This window comes from Heloderma suspectum, chromosome 1, assembly GCF_057233095.1.
Source record: "Heloderma suspectum isolate Gila_16-S chromosome 1, 16-S_ref, whole genome shotgun sequence".
NCBI classification, from domain to species: Eukaryota; Metazoa; Chordata; class Lepidosauria; order Squamata; family Helodermatidae; genus Heloderma; species Heloderma suspectum.
Genome location: NC_139458.1, coordinates 6,743,078 through 6,757,156, shown reverse-complemented (window position 1 = coordinate 6,757,156; position 14,079 = coordinate 6,743,078). Strand labels below are relative to the sequence as shown.

General features: G+C 45.6%; 1 protein-coding gene across 2 annotated transcripts in view; it reads left to right on the top strand.

The window, feature by feature from the left end:
• Window positions 1-14,079, top strand: part of NIN (ninein) — a 146,276-nt gene that overhangs the window by 19,763 nt on the left and 112,434 nt on the right. For both annotated transcript variants that reach the window (XM_084834469.1, XM_084834478.1), the window contains one exon: window positions 8,402-8,608. In XM_084834469.1, coding sequence (XP_084690595.1) covers window positions 8,402-8,608 — 207 coding nt within the window. The remainder of the gene's footprint in view (window positions 1-8,401; window positions 8,609-14,079) is intronic.

Genomic DNA, 14,079 nt, shown 5'->3' with positions numbered 1-14,079 from the left:
TGGCCAACCAGCTGCCCATGGAAAACCCACAAGCAGGACATGGGTGCAACAGCACCCTCCTGCCCATGTTCCCCAGCAACTGGTGTACATAGGCACATTGCCTCTGATAATGGAGCTGGCATAGAGCCGTCAGGACTAGCAGCCGTTGGTAGCCTTCTCCTCCAGGAATTTATCCAATCCCCTTTGAAAGCCATCCAAATTGGTGGCCGTGAGTGCAATAAGCAGTTGAGTGCAATAAGCCACTGTCCTCCATGAGTCTGTTCATGAATTTGTAAAGGATGTACAGTTTTATTACAGTTGATATGCGATGTTGTTCCAGGAATGAAAGGTTGATTACACCAGCAGCATTCAGCTTGGACCAGCAATTTTTGGTTAACTCTAAGGGGAAATCAGGAAAGCTGGAGCCTCGTGCCAAATGTGGAGGAGGAGGGGCCATCAGGTCCGGACACATGTACAAATCCTATGTGGGTTAGAGAGGGAGAGGTCAGAGTAGACACAGTGCTCTTGGCAACATGGTTATCTTACTGAAAGGGGAAGAGACAGAGAGAGAGAGAGATGGAGGCAGAGGAGAGAAAGAGCAACATGGATATAATGTCTCCTACAGGAGGGGTTCCTCTTCTTTCAAAGGATAATGAGATTGTCCTGGCACTAGGAAACAGGAGGGGAGGGGGCGGCTTCTATAGTCTCAGGTCTCAAGCCTTGATTAGCCCTTTCTCTGGCTTCTCAGAACCAGACACAGGTTGAACACTGAATTCTAGTTCTAGGTTTCTCTTACAGGGTTGCTTACCTGAGGGAGGAGTTTTGCTACCCTTAGTACTAGCAGTATTGTCTTTTCCAAGCTGTTGTGTTGCTGGGGTGGAGTTTCTATGTTCTGTAGATCAGCTTTCCTTCCTAGTCTTGTGTCCTGCTTCCTTACTTACATGCCAGCGCAGTGTATAATTGTTCATGAATCTATTAGGTCACAGTGCCCTTCGATGACTTTGGGATATTAAGCACAATCTGTTGTCCCTAAAATAGTCATCTCAGCATGATTTTTTTAGGAGGAAGTTTATAGAAATGCACAAAGGGGGTGAGTAATAGGGGTGAGTGTGTATAGAATGAAAGAGGAAAAAGGAAAATAGGGTAAGAATAAGAGATTTCTTACTGGGCTATGTGTTATCTGCTGTCCTGGAGTTTGCTTTTGATTCAGAAGCTACCGAGATTTAAAATTTCTTCACAGAGACATTTAAGGTTTTGCTGCTGGCAGTTAAGATAATTTTTTTCTGGAGCTGAATGGTGTGATAAAATTGACCTCTTAAAAGGAGGTCAACTTTTCTGCAATTTAGATAAGTTCGGTGATAGAGGGAAGCAGAGTTGGCTGCAAGGCAATTAAAACGGGAACTGCTGCGGAGTATTGCAACAGAAAGGGTCTTGATGATGTGTTTGCCTTGCTATCTATCTGCAAATATTTAAAAATACTGGGCCAATTTCTGCTGTGCCTCAGGGAGAGAGTGAGGCTGAGGGTGGCAGCAGGGGATAGGGGATCTGGGTTAGGGTGTTACAGAACCACATGTTGCCAAGCAATGCAGAAAAGAGTTGTCAACCAACTGAGGAATTGTTAAAGGAATTGTCTAGTTTTCCACCAAATGGGGGAATACCTTTGTTGTTGTTGTTGTTGTTCAGTTGTTCAGTCATGTCCGATTCTTCGTGACCCCATGGACCATAGCACGCCAGGCCTTCCTGTCCTGCACTCTCTCCCGGAGCGTGCTCAAGTTCATATTCATTGCATCGATGATGCTATCTAGCCATCTCATCCTCTGCCGTCCCCTTCTCCTTTTGCCTTCAGTCTTTCCCAGCATCAGGGTCTTTTCCAGAGAGTTTTCTCTTCGCATTAGGTGGCCAAAATATTTCAGCTTCAGCTTCAGTATCTGTCCTTCCAATGAGCACTCAGGGTTGATTTCCTTTAGGATGGACTGATTTGACCTCCTTGCAGTCCAGGGGACTCGTAAGAGTCTTCTCCAGCACCACAGTTCGAAAGCATCAATTCTTCGGCGCTCAGCCTTCCTTATAGTCCAGCTCTCACAGCCATACATTACTACTGGGAAAACCATAGCTTTGATTAGACGGACCTTTGTCGGCAAGGTGATGTCTCTGCTTCTTACTATGCTGTCTAGGCTTGCCATAGCTTTCCTCCCAAGGAGCAAGCGTCTTTTAATTTCATGGCTACAGTCACCGTCTGCGGTGATCTTGGAGCCCAAGAAAGTAAAATCTGTCACTGCTTCCATTTCTTCCCCTTCTATATGCCAGGAAGTGATAGGGCCAGATGCCATGATCTTCGTTTTTTTAATGTTGAGTTTCAAACCAGCTTTTGCACTCTCCTCTTTCACCCTCAACAAGAGGCTCTTGAGATCCTCTTCGCTTTCTGCCATTAGGGTGGTATCGTCTGCATATCGGAGGTTGTTGATAATTCTCCCGGCAATCTTAATTCCGACCTGTGATTCATCCAACCCGGCATTTCTCATGATGTACTCTGCATATAAGTTAAATAAGCAGGGTGACAATACGCAGCCTTGTCGTACTCCTTTCCCAATTTTGAACCACTCGGTTGTTCCATGTCTGGTTCTTACTGTTGCTTCTTGACCCTCGTACAGGTTTCTCAGGAGACAGGTAAGGTGGTCTGGTACTCCCATCTCTTCGAGAATTTGCAAGAGTTTGTTGTGATCCACACAATCAAAGGCTTTAGCGTAGTCAATGAAGCAGAAATAGACGTTTTTCTGGAATTCTCTTGCTTTCTCCATGATGCAGCGAATGTTGGCGATTTGATCTCTAGTTCCTCTGCCTCTTCGAAACCCAGCTCGTACTTCCGGTAGTTCTCGGTTCGCATACTGCTGAAGCCTAGCTTGTAGGATTTTGAGCATCACCTTGCTGGCATGTGAAATGAGCGCAATTGTGCGGTAGTTTGAACACTCTTTGGCGTTGCCCTTCTTTGGAATTGGAATGTAAACTGACCTTTTCCAGTCTTGCGGCCATTGTTGAGTGTTCCAAATTTGTTGGCATATTGAATGCAGCACTTTAACAGCATCATCTTTTAGGATTTTAAATAGCTCAGCTGGAATACTGTCATCTCCGCTAGCTTTGTTGTTAGTAATGCTTCCTAAGGCCCACTTGACTTCACTCTCGAGGATGTCCGGCTCAAGTTCAGTAACCACACTATCATGGCTATCAGGGACATTCAGATCTTTCCTGTATAGTTCTTCTGTGTATTGTTTCCACCTCTTCTTAATCTCATCTGCATCTGTTAGGTCCCTGCCTTCTTTGTCCTTTATCATGCCCGTCTTTGCACAAAACGTTCCCTTGAGATCTCCAATTTTCTTGAAGAGATCTCTAGTCTTTCCCATTCTGTTGTTTTCCTCGATTTCTTTGCTGTTTTCCTTGATTTCTTTGCATTGTTCATTTAAGAAGGCCTTCTTGTCTCTCCTTGCTATTCTCTGGAACTCTGCATTCAGTTGGATATATCTTCCCCTTTCTCCCTTGCTTTTCGCTTCCCTTCTTTCCTCAGCTACTTGTAAAGCCTCATCAGACAGCCACTTGGCTTTCTTGCATTTCTTTTTCTTTGGGATGGATTGAGTTGCTGCCTCCTGAACAATGTTACGGACCTCCGTCCATAGTTCCTCAGGCACTCTGTCTATCAGGTCTAATCCCTTAAATCTATTCCTCACCTCCACTGTATATTCATAAGGGATATGATTTAGGTCATACCTGAACGGTTTAGTGGTTTTCCCTACGTTCTTCAATTTAAGCTGAAATTTTGCAACAAGAAGCTCATGATTTGAGCCACAGTCAGCTCCAGGTCTTGTTTTGACTGACTGTATAGAGCTTCTCCATCTTTGGCTGCAAAGGACATAATCCATCTGATTTCGATATTGACCATCTGGTGATGTCCATGTGTAGAGTCGCCTCTTGTGCTGTTGGAAAAGAGTGTTTGCTATGATCAGCGTGTTCTCTTGGCAAAACTCTATTAGCTTTTGTCCTGCTTCATTTTGTACACCAAGGCCATGCCTGCCTGTTATCCCAGTGATTTCTTGACTTCCTACTTTAGCATTCCAATCCCCTATGATGAAGAGGACATCTTTTTTTGGTGTTAGTTCTAGAAGGTGTTGTAGGTCTTCATAGAACCGATCAACCTCAGCTTCTTCGGCATCAGTGGTTGGGGCATAGACTTGAATTACTGTGATGTTGAATGGTTTGCCTTGGATTCGTACTGAGATCATTCTATCATTTTTAAGATTGTACCCCAGTACTGCTTTTCCCACCCTTTTGTTGACTATGAGTGCTACTGCATTTCTTCTAAGGGATTCTTGCCCACAATAGTAGATATGATGGTCACCTGAATTAAATTCGCCCATGCCTGTCCATTTGAGTTCACTGATTCCCAAGATGTCGATGTTCAATCTTGCCATCTCATGTTTGACCACCTCCAGCTTACCTTGATTCATTGATCTGACATTCCAGGTTCCTAAACAATATTGTTCTTTACAGCATCAGATTTTCTTTTCACCACCAGACACATCCACAGCTGAGTGTCCTTTCGGCTTTGGCCCAGCCCCTTCACTCTTTCTGGCGCTTCTTGGAAATACCCTCTGCTCTTCCCCAGTAGTATACTGGACACCTTCCGACCTGAGGGGCTCATCTTCCGGCGTCATCTCTTTTAGCCTTGTGATACGTTCCATGGGGTTTTCTTGGCAAGAATCCTGGAGTGGGTTGCCATTTCCTTCTCCAGTGGACCACATTTTGTCAGAACTCTCTGCCATGACCTGTCCGTCTTGGGTGGCCCTGCACGGCATAGCTTATGGCTTCACTGAGTTACGCAAGCCCCTTCGCCACAACAAGGCCGTGATCCATGAAGGGGGGGAATACCTTTAGACATTGCAAAACTTCAGTGGAGACGCTTTTTTGAGAATCTACAAGGAAGGAGGAGTTTCTCTTCTTGTGTAAACACACAGTTTAATAAACAAAAACTACAATCAGAATTTTTCCACCTTTGGTTCCATTCCAAAAGGCAAACTTCTGGCTGACTAGAGGGACAAACCATTTTAAGAAGTTTCTTTTTAGATAGATTCAGTGTAGAGAGGGAGGGACCAGAGTGCCTCTGTGTGTTGCTAACCCGCAGGTCGGCCCCTCTGAGGCCAAATGTGGTGCCCACAGACGCTCCTCTTGGTGCACGCCAGGCTCTCTTGCTATCCCGATTTTTATTTTATTTCTTACAATTTTAAATATAAATATATATTTTTAATGGAGGCTGGCATGCTGCAAAGTGCAGTTGCCCTCCGGTGCCATCTTTATTTGGGTTCAAAAGAGGGGTTTTGTATGTTAGAACACAGGCCCCACCTCTGCCTTGTTCTTAAGCCAATTACTTTTCTTTTAGTCTCACCAGTTTGCTTTCTGGGGGATGAGTGTTTTGTGATTGGCCAGGCCCACCATGGCAGTCATTTCATGACTGGACAAGCCTCAGCCCCACACCAGCCATTTTGTGAGGGTGCCGGCACATTCTCTCAAAATTCCAAATGTGCCTTCTGACCCAAAAAGTTTGGGAACCCGTGATCAAATGATTCCAGGATCTCTGCCACTTATAGCCTCAACCATTAACCCAAGGGCAGACTTTTCATCTGCAATTCTAATTTATCGGAGCTTGCACCAATGTGGGATCTGGCTCACTGTAAATGGATGCATGAGTCGCGCTGTTTCTGTCTTGTACAAACTTGCACAGGCTTGGGATCTGCATAGAAATGTGACAAACCTACCTCTACCCCTTGCATTGGAAAGGCTGCAGCTCAGTGGTAGAACACGTGCTTTGCGTGCAGAATGTCCCAGGTCCAAGCTCCAGCATCTCCAGGTAGAGCTGGAAAAACCCTCCCCAAAGCCCTGAAGATCCATTGCTGCCAGTCAGTGTTGACAATACTGGGCTAGATGGACCAAGGGACTGACTCAGCACAAGGCAGCTTCCTATATTCCTGTTTCATGACCTTCTGGCCCCAGAGTTTACATTTCCCCCCCTCTGTATCCTTATGAGTTTCATTTGTGTCATGTGTGTGAGAGCGAGCGCAAATATATATTTGACAACTGAGGATAATACTTCAGACATATGACAAAGTAGGCTCTGGTCACTCGGAGCTTATGCCACAATAAATCAGTTAAGTTTTTAAATTGCCACAAGAGACTGAGATGGTTCAGATCTTATCTAAAACTTTGGATTGCAAAGATAAGCCATGGCTTGTTGTGATGCTCAAACCAACACCATCTGACAAACCATGGTTTGGGAGTGGCTTCCAAACAAGGATCTGAAACCATAGTTTGAAGCTGGTTTACAAACCACAGTTTGGGCAACCTGTGGTTTGGTACTGCATCCAAAGTGACAAACCAAATGCACAGTTAAAAGATGAGGAATACTTGGCTCAACAGTACTACAAGCGAGAAGGATCTTGGAATTGTGGTAGATCAAGAGCTGAATATGAGCCAACAATGTGATGTGGCTGCAGAAAAGGCCAATGCTGTTTTGGGCTGCTTTAATACAAGTATAGCTTCCAAATCACGTGAATTATTATTATTATATTTATTTATATCCCGCCTTTTTCCCAATACTGGGACTCAAGGCGGCTTTACAACGTTAAAACTTATACAGTTAAAACCTATAAATAGAAATATAAATACAACTGTACAAAAGTTAAAAATATAATTAAATCATTCATATTAAAATTGTAAAAATATTAGAACATTAAAAGACAACCACAACAACAAAAATAGTATCCATACGTCACATTTTCACAGGTCCAGACTAGTTATCCCCAAAGGCCTGCTGGAACAAAAAGGTTTTTACATGCTTACGAAAGCTTATCAAGGAGGATGCCACTCTCGCCTCCCTGGGAAGGGAGTTCCAGAGCCTTGGGGCAGCCACCGAGAAGGCCCTCTCCTGCGTTCCCACCAGGTGTGCCTGTGATGATGGCGGGATGGCGAGAAGGGCTTCCCCTGAAGATCTCAGGGCACGAGTAGGCTCATAGGGGAGAATACGGTCTTTCAGATAACCTGGACCTGAGCCGTATAGGGCTTCATAAGACATGACCAGCACTTTGAATTGTGCCCGGAGACAGACTGGGAGCCAGTGAAGCTGTTTTAACAGGGGAATTGTATGCTCCCTGTAACCAGCCCCAGTCAGCAGTCTGGCAGCAGCTCTTTGAACCAGCTGAAGTTTCTGAACACTCTTCTGAGGCAGCCCCACATAGAGTGCGTTACAGTAATCCAAACGGGATGTAACTAAGGCATGTGTCACTGTGCCCAAGTCAGACATCTCAAGGAACAGGCGCAGCTGGCGGACTTGCTTTAACTGTGCAAATGCAGTCCTGGCTGAAACTTGGGCATCCAGGCTCAGGGATGAATCCAGAAGTACACCCAAGCTGCAAACCTGTGTCTTCACAGGGAGTGTAACCCCATCTAGCACAAGCTGTATCCCTATTCCCTGATCTACCTTTTGACTGACCAGGAGCACCTCTGTCTTGTCTGGGTTAAGCTTCCAGATAAGTGAAGTACTAGTTCCCCTCTACTCAGCACTGGTTAGGCCTCACCTTGAGTATTGTGTCCAGTTCTGGGCACTGCACTTTCAGAAGGATGCAGACAAACCAGAGACGGTTCAGAGGAGGGCAACGAGGATGATTGGGGGACTGGAAACAAAGCCCTGTGAAGAGAGACTGAAAGAACTGGACATGTTTAGCCTTGAGAAGAGAAGACTGAGGGGAGATAGGATAGCGTTCTTCAAGTACTTGAATGATCGTCACAGAGAGGAAGGCCAGCATCTCTTCTCCATCATCCCAGAGTGCAGGACACGGAATAATGGGCTCAAGCTACAGGAAGCCATATTCTGACTGAACATCAGGAAAAATGTCCTGACTGTTAGAGCAATACGACAATGGAACCGATTACCTAGGGAGGTGGGGGCTCTCCCACGCTGGAGGCATTCAAGACGAGGCTGGACAGCCCTCTGTCAGGGATGCTCTGACTTGGATTCCTGCATTGAGCAGGGGGTTGGACTCGATGGCCTTGTAGGCTCCTTCCAACCCTACTATTCTATGATTCTAACCATTATTTGTGATGTTGGTTACGTTTTGAGGCCACTGTTTGGGTTAGCACACTGTGCTTCTCAGGGTAAATGGCAGGAAAACTGCACAAACCATGGTTTGCCTGTATGTCTGAAACCCAAATCAAAGTTGAGAGCATAAACTACAGTTACTACAAACCGTGGTTTGGTGCTAGATCTGAACCCAACCCATTGTTGCTTTTGCTGTGATAGACAAATGCAGCTGCTACCTCTCTGTAATTCATGCAAGAGTGTAATGGATCCTCTTTGTGGTTTTCTTCTCTCCCTCCTCAACAGTTGAGTGTGGTGGGCTATGGGATGGATGAAGCTGAGCAGGACCAGTACGAAGCCCATCTCAAAGAGCTTTTTGACAGCTTTGACGTCACCGGCACCGGCTCCCTGGGGCAGGAGGAACTGACTGAACTCTGCCACGTGTTGCATCTGGAGGAAGTTGCTCCAGGAGCGCTGCAACAGACCCTTTTGCGGGACGATCTCCCAAGCCGGGTAAGACTGATGGGGCGATGGCTTGCGTTCGGAAGTAGTTGCGCCTCTGTGCAATTCCCAGTTGTAGGACAACTTGGATGGGCTCGACTTTTGGCCAGTACAGGGAGGGTGTTTGGGCTGAGGGGGTGGAGGGGAAGAAAACTGTGGATAGGCTTGAAGGAAAGGGCAAAGGCGGGATAGTAGTGAGAGAAGGCTGAAGAGGACAAGAGAAGGTTGACAGAGAAGAAGCCAGTCTGCTGGTGATCAGAGAGAGAGAGAGAGAGTCAACTGAGATTGTGTCCCAGAGTCTCTCATGTCATTGTAAGGGACTCTGGGATGTAATTGTTTGGCTCAGGGCCAGCAGAGTCCCTCTATCTTGGCCAACACCCATCTTCAAGTAAAATCTAAGATGGGGTTGCTGGCTCTTAGGGGATGAACACTTCTGGGGCCTAGTAACCTTTTACCTCACTGATGCTGGCGGTGGTGATCAAGAAACACTGGCATAATGGGATGTCATGATTTAACATTCCTGTGGCACCAACAGCCCTCCAAGTGCTGCTCAGGGCATGGAAGTGGCATCAGCTGAGGTTCCTTCCAGTACTCCTGGGCTGGGCCAGACAGGGAAGAGGCAGCAGCTTAGAGCTGAGCCAGATGGAAGTGGAGGTGGTGGTGTGGTGATGGATTGGCTGCACCAGTTTTCCCCAACCTGGTGCCCTCGAAATATTTTGGACTCCAGCAAGGGTGGGCAGCTTGTAGGTCAAAACACAATTCCTATCAGCCCTAGCCACCATAGCCAACTCCTGGGAATGATGGAAGTTGTAGGCCAAAACCTCTGGAGGGCCACAAGTTGCCCACCCTCATCTACAACTTCCATAAACCCTGAGCATTGAGCATGCTGGCTAGAGCTGAGGGGAGCTGAGTTTCAAAATACCTGGAGGGCACCAAGCTGGGGAAAGCTGCCCCCACCTCTCTCTCTCTCGCGCGCGCACACACGCACGCACTGTATTTAGGAGAAAGACAGCTTTAAACCAATTCTATTTAACTTATGGTTTGTGGAAGTTGCATTATTGCGTGTCCCAAAATATCACACACAAGGAAACTCCTACTAACCATACAGTTACAAGCCTATTAACACTCTCCCCTTCTTAATGCAGTATCCCCACTTCCCTCAGAAACCCTTTCCAATCTCTTCCTTTGGTGTTAGTCTGAAGAGTCCCCACTCTGGTGCTGAGTGGAGTGTCTGTGGGAATGGCAGTGGGGGCTGGGGGGAAAAGGAGCTTTGCGGCTTGAGGCGGAGAAATCCTTTCTTTCTGAGAGGCGGTGGGGAGGGTGTTCTCAGTCGGCCTCCTACCCTGAGAGAAAATCTTGCATCTTGAAGGGCACATGGACTTGCATTGTGCAGAGCAAAAAACTAGTGGAAAAATAATGAGCAGTGTGAGATGGGACATGGCGTCTTTATTGTGCTAATAAGGACACTCGCGCACAGAAACCTTCTGTCTCAAGTTGGGCATCTGAGACACCTCTGCGTAGCGTCAACAAACTCGCCAACCAGAGGTTCAATTAGCCTCTCACTGCCGTGGGGGAAACAAGCTCAACTCCCTGTGTATATGTTGTTCTATTATTGTGTGGCCCTTTTGATTTGCTGCTGCTCTTTGACTTCCTCTGACGAAATCGTCGGCTAGCGTTTCTGGGCTTGAGAGGCCCCTGCCAAAGAGCCCTGTGGGACTCTGCGTCAATGGATAAAGGAGTCCTCGCGGTGTCTTTCTTTCCCCCTTGTCTCCCAAACCAGACACTGTTGGGCACTGCTCAGAAATAGACAAAGCCACCCATATCACTTTAATTTATTTAAAATATTTATACACCATCCCTCATTAACAAAATCCGGGGTGACGTTCAACATCTGTTAAAAGTAACAATTGAAACTGAGATACAAATCCAAAATTAAACGTTTCCCTTTGCTTCACCTTGCCCACATATATGCGTGTGAGTGTGTGTGTGTGAGTGAGAGAGAGAGAGATTTTAAAAGATCCACATTTCCTCATTTGGCTGCAAGGCCTTGAACTCCTTTGGGACAGGGTGTTTGTACAGCACCTGACACATTGCAACGATCACCCTGCACACGTGAGCTGAGGAAAAGAGGGGCTGCATTGTGCTGCAAATTGGCTGCATGGGGTACACCACTTCGGCTTTACACAAATGGTGCCACCTAGTCTCATCTTACATAAGGTGGCAATATTCAGTTGATTAAAGATTAAATTAAGAAATGTTTAATTGACTAACAAAGGTGCTGTTGATTAAACAGGCAGAAGACTTTTTAAAAAAATAGTTGTTTTTAATACAAGTACTTGCAAAAGCCACAGGTTTTTACAACTTCTGGCAACATCTTACAGTTATTATTTTATTTATTATTATTCATTTTATGAGTCGCCCTACAGCCGAAGTTCTCAGGGCGACATACACAATAAAAGCAAAACAATGCAACCAATAATAAAAACCAGTAATAAAACACATTAAATAGTACTACTTTAAAAGCAGCAACAGAAAATCAGCATTTCAAAGAGATAAATAATTGAAAAGCTAAAAACAGAAAAGATGGTTTTAAAAAGCAGCAGTACACATATTAAAAATAAAGCAAGCAGCAGTTTAAAAGACTTGGGAGAGTAGAAAGGTCTTTGCTTGGTGTGGAAAATCCAGCAAAGTAGGTGCCAGGTGGACCTCTTAGGGAGGGGATTCCACAATTTGGGGGCCACCACAGAAAAAGCCCGCCCACAAGTAGGCACCCATCTAATCTCAGTGTGCAGCATGCTCCCTTATCTCTCGTGCAGAGGAGGGGAGACTGCATCCAGACAAGGGTTTATTGTAGAATTGCCATGGCTTGTTCACTTACATCTTACAGGATGTCCACATGACCTTGTCAATGTCATCCATTTCTAATCCTCCCATATTTACCCACTGCTGCTTCCATCTTTTTCTCTTACCAGAGGACTTCTTTGAGAAGGATGGAAGAGTAATGCAATCTACACAGGTACAGATAGCTATCATAGATCAGCTCACGTTTATTATAACCTTTGCAGTGGGCACCATTTATTTTTAATCAATTTTAAAAAGAAGTGCTGAAGCACTTTTCTGGCTATTTTTTTAAAAGTATTAAAATAACTGTGAAATATCACTTCAATGAAATACTGTTATAGCGGTATACGCTTACAATGCAATGTATAAACAAAAAACGATGGGAAAAATCCCCTTTCTAAATCATGGCCATTCTGGCAAGGTGACTAATTGCGACAACCAGAAAGATCTCTTTTTAATGATAGTTTTAATTAGCATTGTAGGGGTAGAGTGCTATACCCCTATAACAAGGGTGTTGAACCTCTTTTAATCCCAGGGCCAAATTCCATTTAGGAGAAGTTGGGGGGGTTGCATTCCGGTGGTGGGCGGGCCAAAGGCAAAAAGGGCCCCCCAAAATACCAGCCCATTTTAGCTCAAAGTTCTTCCTGCCAGTAGCAAAGCCTTTGGAGCGACATTCCAACCTTTGAGGATGGGGGAAAACTGCACAAAAAGCCAGGAAGCCTCCAAATGATAGGCAAGCAGGGGGAAGGGGGTTGTGCCAGGGAAGGGGCGTGGCCTTCTTGGAACCCCAGAGGTCCCCCCAAAAGCAATCCGTGTTTTTAGATGGTGCCCACGCCAGCCATCATTTTAGGGTGCTTCCAGACAAATGGTTCCCAGTGCAAATAAGGAATTACTCTTCTGCTTTAAGCCCCAAATGAAATTGCAGTGGACTTTCCACAGTATGGGGGTGGATATTGTGCAGTTTCTGACTGAACATCCCACTGTGTTCCATCCGCACCAGTGCCCTGCGTGCTGCTGACTTTCTATGGGGCGTGGTTGTGATGTGGATAGTGAAGTGTCAGGCCCTGATCAGATCACAGCTCAGCACATGTTTACTATACCCTTTGCAGCGGGTGCAACTCTTATCATCTTTTTTTGTTATCGATCTTTTAAGAAGTGCTAAAACACTTTTCCAACTGTTTTTAAAAATTAAAATAGTGAAATACCACTTAAATGAAAGCATTTTATAGTGCGGTACCCCTATAATTCTAAAATACTTTATCTTTAAATTATTATTACAAGGTCATAGAATCATAGTCCCTTTCTGCTCACTGTCCTTCTGAAAACCAGATTTTCCAAATCAAAATGGCATACCCAAGAGAAACTGCCCTAACCCACAAACCTAGACATGTCTGCCCGGAAGTAAGTCCCATTGGGTTCAGTGGGATGGTAGCTTCATGGGTATAGGACTGCAGCCTAAGCTAGGTAATATGGTGGTGGTGCTCTTCACTTTTAATCTGTTTTTTTCTACTTTATGAGCTCAAGATCATCTTCTGCATTATCAATTTTTTAAAAGTCATGAGACTCACAAAGAAGCAGCTGTTTTTTTGCTCTGGAGATTCTGAAACACCATCTGAGCTAACTTCAAAAGCACTTTGGCTACATTTTTAATGTTCTTTTTAGAGTGGAAGGATTTCAGGCTTCTTCAGCCTGTCTTGGTTTTCTCTGCTACAGCTTCTGAAATTTTCTAATCCACTGTGGTCTGCAACTGGCAGCCCTTCCAGCCAAAACCTACCACTGGCAGCTTCTAGCATGCAGGTAGTTGCCTGCTCAATGATTGTACGACACTGTTGCCTGGCCATAGTAAGCAAGGGCGTTAATCTCAGGCCCATGGGCCACATCTGGCCCGCCTGTGCTCCCAGTCTGGCCCTCTGGGTTTCCCCAGATGACCATGGCCCTTGCCCTTTTGTTTGGTGGTTTCCTGGCTTTCACACAGTTTTTCCCCCGCTGTAAAAGGTTGAAATGCCTCTTCTGAGGCTTAGTCGCTGGCAGGAAGAGCTTTCAGCTAAAATATGCTTGTTTTTTCGGCCTCACCCCTTTTGCATTTGGCCCCACCTACCACTGGAATGTGGCCCCCAAGAGCTTCTCTGAAATGGAATTTGGCCGTCTGGCAGAAAGAGGTTGGACACCCCTGTTGCAAGCTGATCTCTGCGTCTCTTGTTTCTTATCTTTGGGCAGAGCTTAGATTATCTTTTCTACAGTAAGCCCATTTCATAATGCTAGTTCTCTTTCCCCTGTAGTAGGTGGCTTGGCTCACTTTCCTGAGCTGTATGGATCCTGAATCCTGAAGGAACCTCTGACATTAACAAGCTGGTTGGTTCTTGCCCTCCCTCTGCAGCTTAGGGCACCATCAAAAAATAGATTTTTCTCATGTGGATATTTGGGGTGGACATGCACATTCGCATACAGAAATGGCACACATTTGTCTACTTTGCACATATGTTTTGAAGCTCTCCTAATAGGTTCTGCTGAGAATTGACTGTAAATGTGCCCTGTTCTTATGCTGCGTGCATCCACCAATGTGGCCCAGCTGGTGCTCCAGTAATGGATGGGTGCTTGTGTGTCTGGTTGCACCGCCGAAGAAAGACCCAGAATCGTGTCTG